General features: G+C 42.6%; 1 protein-coding gene across 5 annotated transcripts; it reads right to left on the bottom strand.

The window, feature by feature from the left end:
• Positions 1–485: 485 nt before the first annotated feature.
• PAX9 (paired box 9) lies at positions 486–22,381 on the bottom strand. Of its 5 annotated transcripts, none has more exons than XM_072930229.1 (5): positions 22,165–22,381; positions 20,621–21,247; positions 18,170–18,312; positions 13,140–13,292; positions 486–4,219 (listed from the first exon to the last, which is right to left on the bottom strand). In XM_072930229.1, the coding sequence occupies exons 1-5, from the start codon at positions 22,166–22,168 to the stop codon at positions 3,965–3,967; spliced, it is 1,182 nt and encodes a 393-aa protein (XP_072786330.1). In that variant the 5' UTR covers positions 22,169–22,381; the 3' UTR covers positions 486–3,964. The 5 variants fall into 5 exon arrangements, with proteins under 5 accessions (XP_072786330.1, XP_072786331.1, XP_072786332.1 ...); XM_072930230.1 differs by having other exon boundaries at positions 18,170–18,309; XM_072930231.1 differs by lacking the exon at positions 13,140–13,292.
• Positions 22,382–23,229: the final 848 nt, after the last annotated feature.

Below are 23,229 nucleotides of genomic sequence, written 5' to 3'. Positions count from 1 at the left end.
CCTTAATTATCTAACTTGGTTTGTTGTCAAACAAGCATATATCTTGCAAAGTTTCAGTATTTCTTCCATACTACATTCACTCTGTTAACAATAATGTTCTTCCTCTGAAGGAAGTACAAACTTTTCCCTTGGCAATCCCAAAGAAGTATCTTTCTGCATTGTTACTTGAAAATGGCAGCTCACATGAAGTCTCATCTCACAAGTCTTTTTAATGCATTGGAAAAGCAACAAAAAGCTAAAAATAGAAATGTGTTTTCAGCGCTTTCAAGGAGGCCTGTATTAACATGCTTAGTAAGCCTCTCTTTTGTCTGAATTTGGCAATGATGGCTTTTTGTACCTATGCTATTTCATAGCTAAAAATCAATACAATTAGCTCTCTTAAAGTTTATGGTTTTAAGGCAAGTGTTCCTCGTTGTTGCATTTTATTATCAGTACTTGGCCAAAGAGAAGACACTACTAAGATAATTTCAGAAACTAAAGCAAAATGCTTTATAATTTGTCTTTTATTAATTTAGAGCATTCAGAATATAAAAATAAAATGTTTTAAACATACTGTATATACATATATAGCCTTTGGTTTTACATCCTTTCCAATGTGATTTTTTTTCAGTTAATAGCTCAGCCTGATCCTGGATAAAAGCAGAAACATTCAAAAACAGAAAACAGCATGGTGTGGGAAAACAAGCCTATATCATGCCAGCCCAATGCCCCATTATTCCTAATGTGTAATGTGGGCTGAAATTCAGTTTTACACCTTCTGAAAGATCTCCTGAACCGGGACCATGCAAACATAGTTTGGTTGAAGGGAGTATTATTAGGCTTCACTGATTTCTTTGGAAATATTTAACATTCTGGTAATGAAGTGTAGACTTTTCAGATCAAAAAATTTAATTCTGCACCCACATATACAGATTATTTCCCAAAAGTATCCATTCACCTCAGTGGGCTCACTCCAGATTTATACCCTGGTACTTGACAGCAGCAGTTAACCCTTTTTTTTTTTTTTTTTTTTTAAGGAAATAATTCCCTTTTTTTTTTTAATTTAATGTAAAATGGTTTTGAGTTGTGTGATAAGTGAACATGTTGCAGTTTTCAGTTTACCCGTGTGTATAAGCAGTGAAATAGTCCTTGGGCAAAGGAGTATTCTACATCATAGGTTTACATTTAAAAAAAAAAAAAAAAGTGAAACATCACACCAAAAAAATCCATCACAGGCAGTTCACCAAGAGCCAAGGTCAGGCAATTTTGCTCATTCTGAGCAACACATGCAGCCCCGCTGACTTCCCATTCAGGGGTAAGGTATCATGTACAGCAGGCAGATGCACAGACAGCTGTACCTAGACAAACACAAAACAAAATTATTTATGATGGTGTATCCCATGGGAGAAATAATTAACATAATGTCCTGTCCTTGTTTTATAATTTATCCTGGTTTTGCTGAAGATAATGAAAATAACTGATACAAGCTAAGGATCTGTCTCTCTGTCTCCCAAAACACACTAATTCCTTATTGGAATGTCAGGAAAGACAACTTTTATTCCAGAAATGACCTCATGTTACTCAAGAAAATTTTGAAAACTTTTAACACGGCACACTTTGTTACAGGCTTGCAAAGTCTTGAAGCTCAAAAAAGCTAAAGCTGTGCTTTGAAAAGTTCCTTAGTTTTTTGTTTTCTTTTCCCTTTGGTACCCCTTGTTTGAGTTCTATGGAATACAATAGGTAGACTCATTCAATAATTCTGTAATCCAGTAGAACTATTAAGTTGAAAGCTAAAATCCTCTTGCCAACTTAATCACTTATCTACTTATGATCCTTTTCTTATCTTTTTTTTCCCCATTTTGTCTTTAGTGAAGAGCTTGTCTAGTATTAAAGTGATTTCTTTTTCATGGTGTTAAGGCTCATCTTATTTCAGCTATAACAGCATAAAGGCAGAATAACATTCATCATGTCACTAACAGTGTGGCAGAGTGGAAATGCACTTGTTTGCACTTTAACTTTAGTGGTTTCAAAGAAACATTCTTGAAAAAGTATTCTACTGAATAACGAGGGTTTCAGCATCTCATTAAAACTAAACAGCTGTTGGATGCCTTTGAGGCTGAAGAAAATTAATCACATCCAAGATCAGATCTTTGTTTCCTTGAGGCCAAAATACAATATCTGTGTTCTTTACAGAAATGCAAATCTGTTAACAATTTTTTAGTGCAAGAAGCAAAGGTGGCGGCAGCCAGAGAAGTCCATCCATATTTCAGTGGACACACTGTACATGACATAAATATTGATTACTTAGATTGTTATGAAAATTTACCCACGGGTGTCTTGGTGATGAAAGCTGGAAATCCACAAAAAGATAACTATATTTTAAGAGGGAAATGTATTTTACTTTCCCACTGAATTAGTGTTTAATGTGGGTTGCAGATAGAACAATATATGAAGAATAGTATTTTCTCCTTTGCTTTAACTATGTCTACAGTAATTTAAATTATTGCAAAACACTTTTTAAAATACACAATATATTAATAGTCTATGATGGATATGAAATGTCACACCAGGCTTTTTTTTTTCCACATTCTGAACATACCTACAGCGTGGGAAAAGCATAATAATAGTCAGAACTTTATTGTTGCCCAAGGAAAACAGGTAAATTTTCAAATGTTAGCTCTCTTGGGATTAAAGTTTAAAGCAAAATAACTGGCATGGAGTACTTGCCACTGCATACAGAAATGTAGAAAGAAAATTTGCTAATATTAAATAATATCTCTGTTTGTAGCACCACCACCAGTATACCTATAAGGGGAAAAAAATGCTTCAGAACAATAATGTAAACTTTACCAAGAGCTATACTTTACATTCATTAAAGCAGAAATTAAAGACAAGGTCCTCTATAAAAATTACAATGTAATCTGGACACAAGTGAGCTCAAAATGATGGTACATTTCTGTTTCTCAGTGGAGTTTTTGACTGATAGGGCTTTTTAAGCATCTCTGCACAGGTTGCACACTAACAGCATTTTCCTCTACAGTTTTCTGTTTTATTCAGGTATTTTCCACCCATTTCTGTTTGTACACTTCATATGAATGTGGTGTTTCATGAATCTGGGAGGCTGGGTAGAACTGGAGAGTTACTTAGCTGGATTTCTGCCTTTGACTCTTCTGCCAAAGAAATGACTCTCATAAGACGTTGAAGCCTCCACTGTAAACACAAAAACATGACCAAAAACCCCACCTAAACCTCATCACCTATCACCCCACCATGCAAAGACATAGAAAATAACTAGAAATCATCTTAACTTTAAAAAAAAAAAAAAAGAAAAAAAAAGAAAAAAAGAAAAAGATAAGAAATGTACTGGAAGGTGAAAACAAATGCTGTCAAAAGCCTCTATTTACAAAAGGATAAAATCACAAAGATCTTACTACTGCCTGACGATGGCAACATGCCAGAAGACTCTGAAAGCCACCTTTTGCCTTCGTTCTATATTTGATTACCAAAACCCAATAAAACAACAATAAAGGACCTCATAATAACAGTGGATTGTATAATCTCATCAATTAAATGGTTGTTCTCTAGGCATTTGGCAAACACTTCCTATTCAGCCACCTTTGTTGATTCAAGGCATAGCAGAATTTTCTGTGGTGATTTTTCTTTATTGATTTTTGCACAAATCTTAATAACAATTGCACATTTAGAAAGTTTGTGATGATTAAGAATAAATATGTGTGGTTTGACCAGGAGAGAGTGGAACAAGGCTCCACGAGCCCTTTGAGGGACACAAAGTCTTTAAGAGTACAACACCATGCTTCTCTCAGTTTCTGATGTTGTCTTCAGCTCTTTAATCCCAAAAGCCTTAGGGGAGACAAGTCACGAGGAGAATTGCCAGGTGTGGCCAGCATGAAGAGAGCACTCTGTGAGCTGGGCTCAGGGGCTGAGGAGCCAGCGAGCTCATGGTGCTCCTGGACCAGCTCCTGCATCAGAGGGCGGAGGCCGTGACGGAGTGGCTGCCCTCCCTGGCAGTCTGCATGCCCTTGAAGGCCAGCGAGGCGGGGATGTCGCAGCTGTGGGGGGACAGCGGGGTGCCCCCAGCGTGCTGCCAGCCATGGCTCGCCATGTAGCTGGATGGAGCGGCACTGTACGGCATGTAAGGTGACACTTGGGCCGGGGTGGCGTAGGGAGGCATCGCTGGTGCGGAAACGAAACTGCTGACGGCTGGGAGGCCATTGGGTGCCTGAAAGGAGAGGGAAAGGAAGAGAATTTCTGAGAGTAAGATACATTTGATCTGGCATAAAAATCAGCCCTCAGATCCTGCTTGGGCTTTGTACCAAAACTAGGACCAGCGGGGACACTAGGAGAGAAACCCATAACCATTCCCCTGAATTTCAGAGTCTCAGTGGCCCCTTCTGCTTTGCTTTTAAGACCAGTTACCCCACTGCGATCAGTGCTTCACACCTCTCCCAGCAACCTGTCCCAGACAGGGACCACCAGCAGATGATAAGGAAACACACACCAAGAGCAGGGCAGGAGCTGCTAAGGTCTCCATACACCTGCCTACCTTCCTGCAAGCTGCTGTTCAGGGAATCCATGGTTGTATGTAATCATTACACTTGAGAGCTACTGGAGGGATTTGTAATGAGTCTCTCCCTTCTCTCTCACTGAGCACCTTAATGCACTTGGCAATGATTTCCACAGGTTGGAGTTGATGCACTGTGACATTTACCTACTTCTCCCAAATTTCACACAGTGTCCGTCACTGTTGCAAGCCCTGCTGGGGAGTGCTGTGGCAGTTTAAGCTGGGTGTGCAGTGACTACAGCCATCCCAGCAGCAGGAGGGACAGACCCATCCCTGTGCCTCACCTCTCCTGGCCCCCAAGGAGGGTGGGCTCAGCCTGAGCTGCCATGGGCAGGTGCGGGCACTCCCTGAGTGAAGAGGTAACAGCGGCTGGGGGAGGTGGAACATCTGAAACTCTTTGGTAACTGTTTGTTCAGGGCATTAGTCAGAACTATAGTAGTAGTATTATTGATGGTGACTTTTAAAAATCTGTTTTCTAGATGCTTGGGACAAAAAACTTGCAAATGTTCTTTGCTCATAGCTTCTCCCGGTTTCAACAGGGCTTCCTTGCACAAAACAATTGCAGGGCTGGGTCCTTTCCTGCAAGCTATTTTCCTAGGTCCTTCTGTAGGCTGGAGAGAAGGGTTTCTATTTAAATAGAGAAGGGAGAGTCCTTCAGTCAGCTATGCTATGATTTCACAATTAATGACTCCTCATTTAACTAAATAGTGTTTGGTGGTTTATTTCACACCCATAAATGTTTCTTCAGCACAACAGGTACAAACCAAGATCATTTATCTTGCTTAAGTTTCAATGTGTGTAGTGTTTGTTTTAGGATTTGGGGTGGCATTTTTTCTCAGAAATCCTTCCTATCTGGATATGAAAGAAGAGCACTGATTCAGCAAATCCTGTAGCATCATCACAAGGTACAACTGGACACAATCTGAATAGTGCAAAGTTAAAAAATTAAAGAGACTTTTGTTTCTGCTAAAATTTCACATGGTATGAACATTTAACTTGTTCAATTTCTGCCTGGATTGCACCTGCCTGATTTCTAGTATTTACCTTTATAAAGGGCACTGGCCTATTTTCAGGCTCATGAGTTTCCTACCCATGTAGCTCACAGTTCCACTGCCTAGACTGTCCTCTCATGGTCATTTGGGAAAGAGAGCAGTAATTCTGCTGGACTCTATCAATATAAACCTGTACAGCAATCTAAAGCAGCAGGAGATAGCAATGCTGGTCACAAGCTTCCAATAGGAATATTAATTAATACAAAACATACATCTGCAGCAGCAACATAATTGTCATTCAAAATAAGTAAATGCTTTGTTGAAGTATTTGCCTTATTCTTTTGAAAATCCAAATCTGTGATCTGACCAGTAACTTGTATTACATGCCCCCTACTGTGACTCAATTACACTTTAGCTTCAGCTTTAAATATCAGTGTTTGCAACAATACTAATTAATACAAACCTGCAAATAATTGCACTGCAAATCAGTAAAATTCTTGAATCGCATGGAAAATTATGCCATTGAATTCACTGGAAATAAAAAGTGTGGCCCTAAAAAGCTGCTTTTCCAATGTGCAAACATGAAACAAAAATTAGCACCTCTGTTTTTTGTAACAAGCACCGACCAAAAGCTTTGCACAGGGGCAGTAGAGCCACTGAAGCCGGGTTGTAATGCTGGCATATCAAGAGCCACAACCCAAACATATTCTGCACAGAGAAGTAGAGAAACCCTGAACGGGTGGGTACTGGAAGGAGAAAATCTATGGGACAAATCCCTGAAGTCTCATAGCCGCTGAGACAGCACAAACCTTCAGCTTCTAGACCTCAAAAGAGGTTTTTTGGACTCTCTGAATCCACCCTGTTCCTCAAGTTTTCCTACTCCCAAGCAGTGGTCTCAAGGCTGTTCCTGGAAGCCCCATTTTAAGCAGATTCCTCATTAGAAATGCTCATGTTCTGTGAACCATTAACTGTGCTTTGGGAAGGATGTGTTAGTAGGTACAGGGCAGATCTGTGCCAGGCAATGTGCCAACAAGGCTGATCCACCAATGGTCCAGCCCATGTCCTGGCCTACTGCATCTCCTACAGACAAGGCCACCAGGGGCTCCTCAGCAACCCCAAGATGACTTTGCATGATCTGAGGCAAATCTGAGCTCCTGAACACCTCACATTAATGCAGACATTATTGATAAATATTTTATCAACAGGCTTATTGATAAATATTTGATCCAATCACACATATGTTCTGTGGCCTTATGGCACAAAGTCTTCAAACCATAATTCATGAAGAAGCCCAGGTTTCCTGTTGAATCGTACTGTAGGTGCCACTTGGGTTGTTGTTGATAAAACAGATGGAAATTGATTAAAGATTCAGTAGTTTTTGTAAAAGCTTAATTTAAAAAAATATATATACAGATTTATAGCAGCCAGAACAATCCTTTTACACACACACACACACACACACACACTATCATACTCAAAATAGGGTTGTGAAAACTGTCATTTTTATAGTCTATTCTGAATGTCAGAAAGATCTTGCGCCAACTACTGAGGGCAGGACGTAGAGACAGTTGTGTAGGGACCACCAGCTGCAACCTGTCAGAGGCCACCAATGGTGTCTGTCATCACTGCCTCACTGAACTAGTGAATCATTCTTATTTTTATTGCACTGCTACAAAGCTTTACCACTCAAAACCATAATTCTGTGGATGTCACAGATGCCCTCAGCCAAGCAAGCAGCACTGGGATGGGTAGGAACTGGCCCAGCACAGAGTGCAGTTCTGCCTCAGGGGAGACTTGAGCCATATTCACAAAGCAGTCAGAGGCTTCATCTGACCCAAATTAAAAGATGAGGGGACAGAGGAAATCTCACTCTATATGATTTTAAAGCATGCTACTCAAAAAAAAAAAAAAAAAAAAAAAAAAAAACAAAAAAAAACCCAACACCCAAATTTTCATCTCTGACTTTCATCTGTGAAAGACTTGGCCTAATAGTCCTGACACAAGTGTTTTTATTTCCAAATAGCCTTAGATACAAAGTGTAGGTTATCAGAAGGGTTGAATCTTGTCTGTCAATCTGGCACTTTTTACAAACATGACATTCACTTAAAATAAATGGAGGGGATTAAGTTCCATGACCCTGTATATACTGGATGAATAATTCATCCTGCAGTATTTCAATCAGAGGAAATGAACACCAAAATCTAAACATTTGTAATTAGGAGTGCAAGAACCCCATGGTGTTTATGGATTTTTAAAACCCTAAGAATTTGTTTTAAGTGCAGAGGTTCTTGAACCTGGCTTTTAAGTTTTATAAATATTTTTTTTCTTAATTTGAACCATCGTTTTTCAAGGGAAATCTAATTTTTTAAAGCGAACAAACAAACATTTAGTTGTAGCTGAACAAGAACCTCTGCTGTGTAAGAGATAAGGGTTCCCATTTGAAAGTACCTACTTTCTGGCTTCTACAAAGATCAGAGAGGAACTTTTGCTCTCAATTGCTGCTTCTATCAATGTTTTCAGACAACTGATGGAATAAGTATTTCTAAACCTTAAGCTGCATTTGAAACCTAGAACACCTCCCACCAACTCACAAATTCATTTAAACCTGTTCTTGCAAAGCTGCCAGAAAAACAAGAGTAATTGGGTCAGGATCACAAGCTGGATCTGGTGCCTTTCTGCCAAGTTGTTGCTTATACCTGCCAGTGACAGTAAAAGGAATATTGAGATGAGAAATCAAGACCAGTGTGGACATGAAGCCTTGCTTTGGGTCACACAAAATGGTACTGCTGAAACAAGCAGACTGCACATATTTTCACCAGTAAAGGAGTTGCTTAAGTAGTTTTAACAGATGGAATCTTCAGTTTTGGACACTTTAGATACATAACTAACTAGAGACAACTTTTTTTTTTTTTTGTTATGGTTTTCAGTCTGTCTGTGATTTGCAACACAGAGGGAGGATGAAAAACAAGTCTAGAATCAAGCTAATGTGAGAATATCTTTGGAGTAAGTAATTTCCATTAGTTGCTTGGACTCCTAAAAGTCAGAACAATTCTTTCACAAACAGAGGTAACCACCACATACACCTTGATATCTGTTTTGAAGGTTATGCTTGTATAATGTGTTGCAGAGCTTCAGCCTCCTCTCTCCTTCATGGTAAGAAGACACAAGGGTACAAGCTTTCTGGACAAACTTCCCAGTCAATCCATGTCAGACAAACTACCCGATTTTGGGTTTTTTCTGGCTTGGTCATAGAAGAACTAGAGAAATATGCAAGCTAAATTTCACTTTCAGTCCTCATGGTATAAATTCTAACTATATATTGTAGTGAATTTATATTATTTTGTTTCATTCCCTTTCCTAATTTTCCTTCTCTGACTTTTGCTTGCTAGGTATGTGTTCTCTCAGTATCAAAAATAGTTCATCTCCTATGTTCTCTTCTCATGTTGCTTCTCAATGTTTCAGAAAATGACCCAGATTGTAACATTCAAAATCACAGACTAGTATTTATGTTAGCTATCATTAATGGCAATAATGCAAAGGATCTTATTTCAGTTTTATTGAATACAAACAAGAGCACATTTGATACCACAGGTGGATGCCCCCTCAATTTCATAGTCTAACTTTAAAGCAGGTATAAAAAAGAATGTAAATTATTTTTTCTTATCGTTATTATTTACAATTATTTAAATAATTGCAAATAATAATAAAATCATTATAATAATAATAAAACCATTATTTAAATTACCACCATTGTAATATAATTGTTACAATATTTAATTAAATAGTTAATGTATTGCATTGACTATGAATGCAGGCTTTGTAGAAGTATTCTAAATTCTAAATTACTATTTCAAAAAACGTTTCTGGAGAAACAGCATAACCTTCAAGTTCAAGTTACCTAATTCAGCAGCCTGAATGAGCTTGGACAGTGACTCAGCCTAAAATCCCCTGCTACAATCATCAGAAGTTCAGTCTGTGTCACGGCTTAAGGGACACACCTCTGGTGAATAAGGTTGCTGTTTTCGTTTGTATCTCGCAATTCTAACACTGACTTGGATGGAATGAATCCTTCCTGTCCTGGGATCAGCAAGTTCAGCACATTGCCTTGATCCTGCAGCACAGCCCTTCCCCGAGAGCAACTGAAACCAGCCAGCAGAGGTACCAGGGAGCCGGTACCGGGAGCCGGTACCGGGAGCAGGTACCGGGAGCCGGTACCGGGAGCAGGTACCGGGAGCACAGTGGAGAGCTGGCAGCATCCTCCTCTGCAGGGACACTGCCGCAGCTCAGCGCACACAGACACCCTCTCGCTGCAGGTTTTCAAAATGAAAACCTTCAAACGTTTTCTGGAAATGATCAATCTTTTCCAAATGGCCTGAAAACACAGTCATGAAGGAGCTATTGCAGCAGTTATTCTTTCCACAGCAAGAAAAATCGTAGCAGGGAGCAAAATATCTAGTCCTTCAATCAGAAGAGCAAATTAGCATAAAAATCCAGAGGATATCTCATTTTTAGGGACATACACATAACCAGTTAAAATGATTATGACAACAAGACGAGGAGCAATCAAACACAAACTGCAAACATCAAGGAAGCAAATATGCTAAATCTTCCTTTATAATTGGAGATTAAATATGATTTATAAATCAAGCCAACATACGGGATCTCTAGGGAAGAGCAAACAAATTTTTCAAGTAAAACAGCAGCAGCAAGCGTGTAATAGAAGTATCATTTAGAAAAATGGCATTACTAAATTGTCTAAGTAATAAAAATTGAAGGTTTTTTAGGTTTTAAAATTGATAAGTAATATTTTTGTAGAAATTGTAGTTACTAAATTAGAGCTAAATTCTGAAGCTGCAATTCAGTGCTACAGCATCAACAGGAAAAATGATGATACCACAAATCAGTTCAGATCAGTGTTCCACTAAAATTTATGTGCCTACACAGGTAAGTCACAATTACCTAAAGAAAGGGTTACAAAAGTGAATACTGAGTAAATTTCCCCTATTTATAGTAATGATTTTTATTTAAAAATATTTTTAAGAAAAAATGAGATTAAATTGATAAAGTGTATCTGAATAACCTAGCCAGTTAATCCTGCAAATCATGTTTTGCTTTTTATAGAGCTGGAAAATATTCTTGCAAAAATATTTTCATTAGACTAAATATCCATATTCTTAGATGAATTAACTTATTTTATTGAATATATTCCTGATTTGATTTTCTATTTATTTCACTGCAATCAGCAGAAAATAAGACTCTGAAAAAAATTAGGACACTGATACTAAATAATTTTGACACAGAAAAACATCAAATTTTTGTCATACAAAATCAATTTTGACATACAAAAAGAGGCAATATTTTGTATGTAAGATATTAATTTTGTATCATATTATAAAATATAATATTTGCCTTTTTTTCAAGAAAGAGTGAACAGTGATAATATATTGGAATTGAGAAGATTTTAAAAATAACACATGGGCAAGGGGTTACAAAGCTGCTCTGTTGCTCAGCTGAACTGACTTGACTTCCAGAAGACTGTGATTTGAAAAAGGAAAAGAGACCTTTCAAGAATGGAGAATTACCCTACTTCTTTTTCACTGTAAGTTGTGCAAAGTAATGCTGGTATTCTAGTTGAAGACAAAATTAAAACAGACTTATTCTTAGAGCTGAAGTGCTCTAATATTTCAAATATAGTTAGCCACTCAATCCTATACATTATCTCTTAAAAAGATGACATTTTCTTTGCAGCTATTTCTCCCATTATTAAATTCAATGCACAACAATGCACTGTGTAAGGAAATCACCCCTCTTTCCTTCTAAAATAAAATTCAGTCCTTTCATAATAAGCAGTTCCCATTCCCCTGTTTAATGTGCTTTTTTATTAACTTGAAGTTGTTTCCTTTACCTATAGCCATCCCCAGCTGCAGTGAATAACACAGAAACCAGATAATATCAACTGAGTGTTTTAATTATATTTGGGACATGCATTAAGATCACTCTAAATTGTATTTTCTTATCCAGTTTTAAATCTCAGCCTCTTCAGGGAAATAAAATCTCGGTTTTGGAAATAGTAACTTGAATTTACACACCATCACCAATCCTTTCCTGAAGGAGCCAGGGGCATTTTATATCTTTTCCAAAGCAAACTACAGCAGAAACAAATGAAAAGAAAAGAAAAAAAAGGGGGGGGGATAGGGAAAGGGGGTAAGGAAAAAAGGAAAAAAAAACACCACTTATTCTCTGACACTGAGTAATCTGCTACAAAAACAACAGAGGAAAAGAGAGGGAGGAGAAAAAGGCATGGTGGATAAAAGGCAGACAGAGGTTTTGGTAAAACCTAAGCACATTCTGAGGGAAAAGCAGGGAGCAAGATCTTCCAGTGCTTCTTCAGAAGCACAATGGGTTTAGATGGCTTTCACAATGAAGTGAGATCACACCAAGCACACACTAACATGTCCCCCCAAATGTCTCCAAATGTAGATTATAATTCAAGGTCTATCTACACTGTCATTGAATGGTTGCTTCCCTTTCATACACCAGGCTGAGAAGGACAATATAAATCAAAGTCACTGCCTTTCCACTGAAGATGCTGGATCTTAGGGTATGTTCTATTCAACAAACTTCACAACCAGGCTATTTCAAAGTGGAGTGAAAACAAATTCTGCTTACTTTAAGCACAAATCTTGGTTCTGATGACAAAAACACAACTTAGTTTTCCTTAGACAGATATTCTGGACTTATGAGGACAATAGGAAAGTACAGGGGGAAAAAATCACGTCATATAAGCAAACTCCTTTGAGTTGGAATTAACAACAGATTCCCATAGTTTTAGAAAAGATTTACACAATACTTCCCGCTTGGTATTTTGACAAAATCTGGAATTGGGCAGGGCACACATGGACACTAAACAAGCAAATAAACTGGAAGAAATAAACATTAGTTTTTTTCTATGCTGTTGGTTAACACCATAATGTATTAGTGAAAGGTTCTATGAAAAATACCTTCTTAATATTATATACCAAGCAATATATTGTAATTTCAAAATGCTGTTATTTAAATGAAACTGAAGGAGGACACTTATGGACACAGACACTTCAAAGGGATTCTTGATGTCTAGAAGCAAGGCAAATATGGGGTCAAACTGGTAAAGTCATCACCTTGTTCTTTTCAGGGACAGCCAAAACAGAAGTCTCCTATGTCTCTGATGCTGCAAATCTCTGATGCTGCAGAGGCAGTTACTGGGTGAAGCCATAACCCATCAATTGTTAAATGCCTACAGTTGTTATGACTGGGTGTGTAGGCAATTCCTAAAAGCTAATAAATTGCCACAACAGACAAATTCAAACACACTATACAGTCTTTATATACTTGCCAATCTACTGCAAGAACCAAGACTGAACAGGTCAAATCACACCTCATACCTCTGCTCCTGGCACTCTGCTCCCTGGCTGTGATGGCTATCTCCCATCACTCCCGCTTTACGATCCCTGATCATGTTTGTCATGACAGACCTTCTGGTGGGTTGGGGTCCTTTGAGCAGAAGGTGCTTAGAGTGCAGTTTGAGTGTCATTATACCATTCACTCACCTCTCTGACTTTCTTTATTAGTTTCATCCGGGTGGAGTGCCCTGAAGCCATGTGGGTTGGTGGACAGGGCACTGTGTTTTGGCTGTGGAAGCAGGTGGCCAGTAAGAGGCAGGTCTCACAAATGGGGTTCGAATTGGGTGCCATCCAGATCACCTGGGGAGGAATCGGGTGCATGTAGTGGGATCAGCTCATCTCCCTCACCCACAACATGCAATGATAAGGATGCCTAGACCTTGAGCAAGCTGTCTTAGTGGCAATGGTTTGATAGCAGGCCTGGTCTGGAGATCCTAGTGAGAGTGACACAGAACCAGTCTCCAAGCCAAGGTCTGACCCCTAGTGCTCTAGCTAGTGCTCTAGAGTGCTCTAGCAGAGCACTAGACTCTGCTAACAATGCTGCTGGGTGCTACAGCAAGAAAGCAAATAAACACCTCTCCTTCACAGCTTCACCCCCCTGCTGCCTGGTTATGACTGAAAAGCAGTAGGTCCGGACCTTTGTCATTGATGAATCTTGCACAGACCCATAGCAGGAATCCAACTGCCTGGATCCTGAGTTGTAAGATGCCAAATAAGTAATTTGCTAATTATTTTTTTCAGTAAATCATGGATGTAGGAGGGCCATATAACTTGCCATAATATTTAAAGCTACATTTTAATGTTGTCCCTAAAGAAGTTACCCTGTGTTGTGAGTTCTAAGCACTGCAGATACAGTTACAGATGCATGGCCACCAAATATACATCGTTCACTGTTCATCTATAAATGAAAGATCAGGAACTAAATGTTTACACTACCTACATTTTCTGTGCAAGTAATTGTCCACAGTTGTGCCTACATTTGCAATCACTTGCCCTAAAATGGAGCCTTCCTTTTATGTGCTTGCAGCACACAGAACTCACGGCCCCCAGTCAGAATGCAGCCAAAGGACAGGGAGTGATATGCCAGCAATGCCGAAAACTCAATCCCCTAACAGCTGATGAAGTTCAGCTGCGACAGACCTGAGGTAGTTGCTGCTTAAGGATTTGGCCAGTGTGTCAGAGGAAGACTTCACTCCAACTATGTTCACAAGCTCCCCTGAATTAGTAATAGTGTTTCCTGCAGCTCCAGTAGGTTTGGGATGAGGCCTCCAAAGAGCATACCATTTCCAGGAGCGAGCTTCTCTTGGACCCCCCAGTTACAAGCTTTTTCCCATTAATGAGTATCAGCTCCCTTTGGCAATATGCACATCTGCGTCCTGCAATGCGCACAGACAGTCATTCTGAAAAGAAATTTTTTCCAAGCTATTTGCCTCTCAGCAATCATACAGATGTATGTCAGGTCTTCTTCATTCTCATACACGTGCAAATACGGATCACATTTTTTTTCACTTTGAACATCTATTATATTAGTCCAGCAAGTCAGAAGCATCAGATGTCTGAGATCTGCATTTTAGACAGGATACATGTTTATTAAATGTTTTGATTTCAAATGCAGGTTACAAATGTGTTCATATTGCAGTCATTCCAGCTATTTTTTTAATGCAGTAGTCAGTATAAGCCATGCAATGGAAAAGAAAATACTCAGAATATTCATCCTTTGCAACAATAACATAATATGTCTTTAGAATCACCTGAACACCACCCTGAATGTGCCTCCCTCCGTAAATAATATAATATAACTGAGTTCTGTATGAAATGCATATGACACAAAACTGTCAAACTCTTGGGAAAATCTATTTTCCTTTTCAGTTTCTCTGATTCACTGTCACCCTGTTTGAAAGCCATATGACAAATCTGTGAGTGTGATACACCAGGGAAATTATGCAATTGCTTACGTATAAATGACAACCTGGGACATCAGGTAATTAAACCTGAATAGAAACTTGACAAAGCATCTTTTGGTTTTCTGTGGAATGTTTTGTACAGAATCACAGTCTGCCAGGCTGAGCTTTCAACTCCCGAAACCCAAATAGGAACAACATTGCAAACAAAAGCCCCAGGAAATCCATAATACATAAAATAACTAGTATGACTGCATATTGTCAAGGAAAAAATGTGAAGTCTCCCTGCTTTTTCGTGGGTGAATTCCCAGTGATGCGTGGGACAAGGGCTGAAATGTAGCCATTGGAACCAAGGAGAGGTCAGCCTTGGCTGCTGCCTGACAAGTCTGGAATGTCAGTAAGAGTTTTGCCTACAAAAAGACTACAGTATCCCGTGTCTTAAAACAAATGTATGTAATCTAAAAGAAGTGTTAAAATAAATTTACTGTGAAAGTACACAAGACCTTGTTCTTTGGTCTCAATTTTTCTAGTCTTTCTCACACAGAGGGATTTTCCAGGGAACTTCTTGAGAAGCAAAATATTATCTTCCATGACTAAAGCTGAGGAACAAGTCTTTCACTTGGTTTGAAAGATTATGGAGCTATTTGCAAGTTATGGACAGGTGAACTTTGGATGTTGGTGATACCTAAATACATAATTGATATTTGCTGGAAAATGCAGAATTACCTATCACCCACACAAAATCCATTGTTAATGTGCTTCAGAGCACATTTCCTCTGCTCCTGTGGTGAAATTGGGAAGCCTAAGTTAAATAACCACGCTTGATTCCCTCCTCTTGTAGGCACCTCTGATTTTGATAATAGAGACATAAAAACAGAACAATCACTTATCTTCTCTGGGGGAAACTTGATGTCTACATCCTTAAGACCCTTAAGAGTTTTTGTAATAAGCTTTGCCCAAAAGAGATAAGGAAATGGCAATTACCCCAAAGTATAACAACACAGGCTATTTCACCATAGTCCTTCTGGCATGTTAAATATATCTGAGACTTCCCCATTTTCCCACCACTCCAGATACCTCCCTGCTAGACTCACAAATGAACCGACATTCTCTCATATCCCCTGCTCATCTCTTTACAACCAAAACCATATACATTGCAAGAGACCATGCATCCGATGATGTTAGAAAATTTTGTAAGTCTTTACTCTCACCAGCTGCCACTCCAGACTCACTACACTTCAGCAAAAAGACAGTAAATCAGCATTATGTGCAGCAGGAATTTGGTTCATCAACTTCACTTCACACTGTCTGGAATAAATATTTTGGCAAAAGGAATGTTGCAAAAACTGCAAATTATCACATTTTCCCATCCTTATTTAGCATGATTTTTTTTAATATATTTTTAATTAGCAAGGTAGTGAAGTTGTGACAGACAAAGCAATTAATGCACATTCAAATTAATTTTCTGGATAACAATTCTGAATACTATATTAATAGATGGGTCTGTGTGTTAAAACTTTCCAAAGCCAAATTCTGTTTACCTATATTATTATTACAGGGAAGAAGTTGGGAAGAACCTCCTCTATATCTTCCTTTAGAGAGCAGGGATCTGAATATGGCTTTTCTGCCCTTTGAAACTCTCTGGACAATTTACTTGGATAAATGAAATCCATTTTATTAATAACAATTTTCTCAGATTTTAAATAGTGTGTGTTTAAATAACATTTATCAGGTGATCTTTCAGGTTGAACAAAACTTTAAAGTAAAACTGATATTGACAATAGAACAGTTATATATTATGCATATGAAATCATAAATATTGAAAGGAAAAAAGAAAAAAGAAAAGGTAAAAAATAATTTTCAAACCAACATTGAAAAGAACTCGATAACTCAAACACTGTTCCTCAACACATCTGTAAAGTAAATGAGATCCATCAGAGGCCATGGTTTATAGCCAGTGAACAAGATCCTGTGAATATTTCAGCAGGACTGTGTGCAGAAGGCCCAGCCTGGAACCTAAGACAATGAAGCCACAGTACAGCTGCTCTTACGGAGTAGTGACGATCTGTATCTACTGTTTTTTAGCAAGACTGTTAATGCTTATTTTAGTCTTTAAAGAAAATTGTAGAAGGAGTAGTAACACTAAATTACATCTAATTCTATCTTTAATCATACAATAATAGCTACACTATAGCACACATTACTTGTGTTATGAAATGAATATAATAATAATGGCATAACAGAAAAACAAAACAAATAGGATAGCATTGAGGGTGGTGTAGTTTTTAAAAGTTTTTAAAGGGCAAGATATGTAATGAAGTAGCTGTTCACTATCAGGTTCTACAGTATTTCCCGCTCTGCCCGCTCTTCGCAAATGCTCTCGCAGTTTGTGCTCCGCATCTTGAGAGTCTGATTCAGCTACTCTCACCACCGAACACGAGCTACAAAAGTCTCCTCTACATGGATCTAAAACCAGACACAGAACTCAAAAAATACATCCAAAACCTCTGTCTTCGAACGGGAAAAATGCTAAACAGCGATTATGGGTTTTCTTTGACTTGCTTCTAAGCACAACAAATGCGTGGCCGGGAAGTCAGTGTGTCTGAGAGACCTCTGATGCATTTTGAAATGTTTCCATCACATGGAAAAAAATGTTTTCAAAACCTGTGCTTTCCCAACGAGTAACAGCTGAGCCTTTTATAGCTTTTCTCCTGGCATGAGACTTGATTAGGGAGTACAAAGATTTAGACAGAGATTTATTAAGTAACAGTTATATTGTGTTGTAATTAAAACGTAGGAAATTCGCCGTCTACTTAAGCGTTTAAAAATGCTTAATGTAGGAAGCAATTACATCTCATTTTCAAATTATTCCCCTGACTACAGAGCACGCTGCGGACAGAGTAAAACGCGGCGTTATGGTTGGAGGCGGCGGCGGGACGTGCCCGCTGGCCCGGCCGGGCCGGGGGTCGCTGGCGGCGGGTCTGGAGCGCCCGCTGGGCGGGCGGGGCGGGGGCAGCCCCGGGCCGGGATGCGATCGCTGCCGCCCCCCGGCCCTCCGCCCGCCGGCAGCAGGGCGGGGTGGGGGTGCTGGGCGCCGCGGCCGCCGGGCCCGGGGAGGAAGCGGAGAGAGGAGCGAAGAGAGCCAGCCTTTTTTCCGCCCGTCTTTGCAAACCAAAACAGAAGAAAGTCCGGCACCGGCTCCAAACCGAGAACGGTAGCCCGAGGCCGACCTCAGGAGCCCTGTGCATCGCTGCCCGCCCCCCACTCTCTCTTTACCTGGCTGTACTTGGCCTCCTGCTCGAGGGAGCTCTTCTCCAACCCGTTCACGGCATGCTGGGTCGGCGGGTGGAAGCTGTTTCGGCCCAAGCTGCTCCATTCCTCCACCTTGGGGCTGGGGTAAGGCGAAGTGTCATTCACTGCTGGAAAACAAAGGAGCGGGAGAGAGGGAGTTAGAGGCAGAGGCTAGGATTCAGAGATGGAAATGGCTTTGCTTCGGAGACGGCTCCCTCTCCACATGGAAGGCAGTCTGTGGGGCAGAGCTGAGGGGAAACCGGTCCCTCGCCTGCCACACCTTGCTGAAACTCCTGGAAGCTCCTTGAGAGGGTGATTCGTGGGCAGAAGGGAGTCAGCTCCCTCCGTGAAACCCGTGACAGAGATCAGCAACCCAGCCCAGAGCTGGCTGGCTCACTTGCCCCACGTCCCCGCACTGGCGGGACGGAGCTGCCGACCGGGGTTTATCCCCCAGGATCTCCTAAAGGGGTATTTATGGCAACCGCCGTGTGGGTATTTGTGAATCAGAGGAGAAACGACACCCCGTGTTACAAACAGATCTGACACGCCTGCGGATGAACTGGGATACAAACACTTTTTGGGAGAAAAAAAAAATACAACATAAAATAAATAAATAAATAAATTTTTTATTAGGGAAATAAAAGGAGGAAGATAAGAAAGCGGGGAGGAAAAAAAGTAACAGTCTTATTATTTACATGCCTATCAGCCGCGCCACGGGCATACCGGGATGTTTTGTTGGCGGACAAATTCCTCGAATGGCCAAATTCCCGCACCGGGGAGCCAGGGGAGGAGTAGGGGGAGCTATGCCCGGAGCCCCGCGCCCAGCCGCATCGGAGCTGCCGTGGGAGGGGGCTTTCCTGAGACACCGCCTCGCTCGGCCCCTCACCGTGCTGGGGAAAGGCACAAATCTGAAGTTGTCTTAAGAAATTGAGCTCCCTTGGCGAGCGCCCTTTTCTGCTGATCTCACACTTTCCCATGAATAGGGGCTTCCTTTCCGTGTCAGCAAGGTCAGTTTGCCCTATAAATCAAGGGCGAGCAGCCCTCATCTGCGGCATCGGCCACTCCGCAGCCCTGACCCTCTGACGGGAAGGGGAGGGGGGAGATTTCACACTGCAGAAAGATGTGTGTCGCTGCGGGGGCTGAGGGAGACCGGACAGATACCGAGGCACCCGGCAGCACCGTTAGAGGCCTGCCTGACAATGTGGTGTTAATAAAGGAGAAACTTACTTTAAGGAAAAAAAAAAAAAAAAAAACAAAAAAAAAAAAAAAAACCACCAAACTAAATTTCTTATGTGATTGTAATGCACTCATTCTTTTTAATGTTCATTGCCAACACTACCTCTAGATTGCCAGGCGTGTATTTGTAGAAGTCGACTCAGAAACAAGCACATTTGTTTGTGCCAATGAGGACTAGAATAAAGTTTGTATCGTTGTATCGTGAAGAGCAAAGAAGAACAAACTTACTTTTTGCATGTACACAAATAAAAAAAAAAACCGTGCTTGTGGGTACGCATGTGTTGCTTGAAAAAAATATCACCTTTCTGATTAAATAAGAAAATTATTCTGCAATGCCTGAAGGATCATTTTGCATTTGAAATGCTGTTAGAATTACATTGTTGCTGTTAAAAAGGCAGTGAAAACAGAGATCACAGCTCCCACCTCTCCACTAATACTTAGAGAAGAATGGGACACAGAGATCGCTGTAGGCAAAGGTTATTTTGGACACTTGTTTTCAGTGACACTTTGAGTAACGCTTTCACTGTTAGTTCACTGGCAGAGACAGAAATGGAAAAAATGTCCCTTGCTAGCGAGCGGCTGGGAGACGCGACACAGTTTCCAGGCGGAGGAGCCCAAAGAATGTGAAAGGGATAAAAGAGGCAAATCTTGGGCCTTTGGTTTTCGTAGACCACCGCTTCGGAGGAAAATACACCATCAGAATGAAACCAATTAGATGACATTTGAACTTCCTGCCGAAGCAAATTTGGCCTGATTACGAAAACTACAGAAAATTGACTTCTCAGAAACGCCAAGGCAGCGCCCGTGACCGGAGTGCGGCAGCGAGCCTCGGCCGGGACCAGGACCAGGACCAGGACCGGGACCGGGACCAAGCGCGCCCTGGTGCCGCCATACCCCGGGCCGTACCCCCCGGCGAAGATCCCCACTTCCCGGGTCAGGGAGGCGGAGGTGACGGCCGATGTGTCCTCTTTGCTGGTCCTCCTGCAGCCCACCCCGGCCCTTCAGTCTGCCCACGTTCCGAGACGCGTCCTCCAGTAAGCTCAGTGCCCGGCCCGTGCCCGGGAAACGGCGGAGGTTTCCCGAATCAAACAACTAAACCACCTTCACACTCTCGGAAAGGAAAGAACCCAGAAGTAAGGGACCGAACCCCTCCGGCCTTGTTTGGTTGCCTTTGTGGCCCCGGTTCCCCCCATCTCTCACCTTGGTCTGTGATGGACCGGATCCCCAGGATGTCCGTCACCGAGTGAGAGGACGGCCACGTCCTGGGCATGGCCATGGCGCTGGGGATCGCCGGCACTCCGGGAGGTGTGGACACCTTGGCTCCTGCAGCAGCGATGGGGCTGGGGTAGGGGTAGATGTGGTTGTAGGACAGAGCAGGCTGTGGGGGCGGCTGGTGCTGCTTGTAAGACTCGTAGTGACTCTGCTGAGACAGGTTCCCGATTTTGTTCCGGAGGATGCGGCTGATGGAGCTAACCGACGGCACGTTGTACTTGTCACACACGCCATCGGCCAGCAGGCGATCCCGGATCTCCCAGGCGAAGATGCCCGGATCCCTTTGTTTGTAGGTCCGGATATGTTTTACCACCGTGGGAGTGGTGACCCGAGGCTTGCTGCCGCCGATAGCCCCCGGTAGGATGGAGCCGGTCTCGTTGTAGCGAGCCAGGATTTTGCTGACACAGCCGTGGGAAACGCGGAGCTGCCGGCTGATGTCACACGGCCTGATACCCAGTTGCGCCAGTTCCACAATCCGCAGCCTGATGGCATTGGGCAGGGGTCTCCCGTTGACAAACACCCCCCCGAGCTGGTTCACTTCCCCGAAGGCAGGTTCTGCAAGCAAATGCACAAACACAGCCGTCGGACACGGCGGACGCCACAGAAGGGGGCGCCTGAGCTGCTCCTCACCACAGACAGATGTCACAGACAGGGACCCCCCTCCCCGGTCACTCCACGAACGCTTCTTTATATTAGCGGGATGCCCCCGAGACTGAAGGAGAGGGAGGAAGAGAAGTGAGAGGTTAAAAACAAACAAAACAAACAAAAACAAAAACAAAAAAAAAAAAAAAAAAAAAAAAGGAGAGAGAACGAAAAATTAAAAGACAGACAGAAAAAAAAAATCGCTAGAAATGTTGGAGCTCTCCGGACTGTGCATCAAGCATATTCCCAAAAATAAGTACATTCCAGAGATGAAAAATGAGATCGCCCCAACAGACAATTCAGCTTTATTGCCACAGGAAAAAGGAACGCGAAGAAAACAAAAAGAAAATAAAAACATCTTCTAAGGCGTGGGGGAGGGGGAGGAAGGAAAAGTAGTTGAGGAAATTCTTTTACATCTTGGGAGAGACGAGGGCAGCGCTGTGCTTCTGAGTCGGGACTAACTTTTTAAAGACCGATCCTGGTGCTGTTAGCGCCTTTCGCTTAACAGCACGATTACACTAGGCTGTAAAACAAGCGTGTTAAAATGTTAACTGCTACGATCGGTGTCAGGAATAATATACAACGTGTCACGGGCTCCAGCCATCCGCTCGGCTTCGATCCTGCCTCGCACTCGCCTAATAACACTAATAACAAGCCGACTAGTCATTAGCTCTCTCTCTCCCCTGCTCCGGGCCCTCAACATGTTCTTACAACTTGTAGGAACACGAGCAAAGTCAATAAGGGAGCCGCGGCGGTGGCAGATGACTGAGCACGGGTGCTCCCCCTCTCTTGACAGCACTTGAACCCTCCTGCGGCTCCCGGCCACTTACCCATTCCTCTGAGCGGGACACCTCGAGGCCGGCCCTAAATCCCAACGGATCCCTATGCCCGGGAACCGACTCCCGGCCTTCTGCGCTCCTGGCCGCACTGGCCCCGAGCCTCTCTGATCTCCGCTGAGGAGGGAACGGTAGCGTGAGGAAGAAAAGAACTACAAGGAAATCTACATCCCGACAAGAGAGCCTTGACTTCTGCATTTCAACCTCAGGGCAGCGTGGGCAGGGCCGGGCTGGGCCGGGCCCGTGGCCCACCGCCCCCCCGAGCCCGCCCCTGGGGCGGCCCCACCGCCCAGCCGCCCTCCCAGTGGCCAGGGGAGATGACGGACAGCGCGGCGGCGGCGGCCCTTCCGCTCCCGCGCAGCGCGCTCGGCACCTGGGCCCGCCGCGCCGGGACGGCGGCTCCGCACCTGCGGCGGTGAGTTCCGCGGGAAGCTCCGCCGGCTCGGGGCCGCGCCGGGCGCTGCTCGGCCGGCGGGGGCCGGGGCCTCGGCAGGCAGCTCCGCGGGGCCGGGGCACGGTCGGCGGGCGAGGCAGCACCGCCCTTCCTGGTCCTTTTCCCGAACTAAGCAGCCGAAGAGGGGGCTTCGAGCCTAGCAGAGCCGTTCCCCCTTTCCCCGAATGAAGCAGAGCCGTGTCTTGACACACACGCGGTTTGCCCGCGTTGAGTTTGCAGATCGCGAGAGAAATTTCGTGGGTTTGATTCTTCGTTATAATAAATCACCTTTTCGCTAACGAATGTTTCGCGGGCGGTGTACGAGAAGATCGTGAGCGATGAGAGTTGCGTCATTTTTGGTGAAAATCACCAACCGGTCAGGAAACGAGCTGCAATTTCCCTTGCCTTGGGAGGAGACGGGACGGGGCATGTAGCGCCTGGCACTGGGATGCTGCGTTCTCCGGCCTCTGCAGACCGGCACCGGGAGGCTGCCGCTCGCTGCCCTACGCAGACCGGCCCCGGTTTTGTTTTCAACCCCGCACTAATATTGCGCCGGGCTTAATCGTAAAATGTCAATGCCTCGCAGCTGACTTCAGCTTTATAAAAGGCACAGATACGTATTAGAA

The sequence above is a fragment of the Taeniopygia guttata genome, chromosome 5, assembly GCF_048771995.1.
Source record: "Taeniopygia guttata chromosome 5, bTaeGut7.mat, whole genome shotgun sequence".
Taxonomy (NCBI): domain Eukaryota; kingdom Metazoa; phylum Chordata; class Aves; order Passeriformes; family Estrildidae; genus Taeniopygia; species Taeniopygia guttata.
The sequence above is the reverse complement of the archived record's forward strand: the minus strand, read 5'-3'. Positions and strand labels throughout refer to the sequence as shown.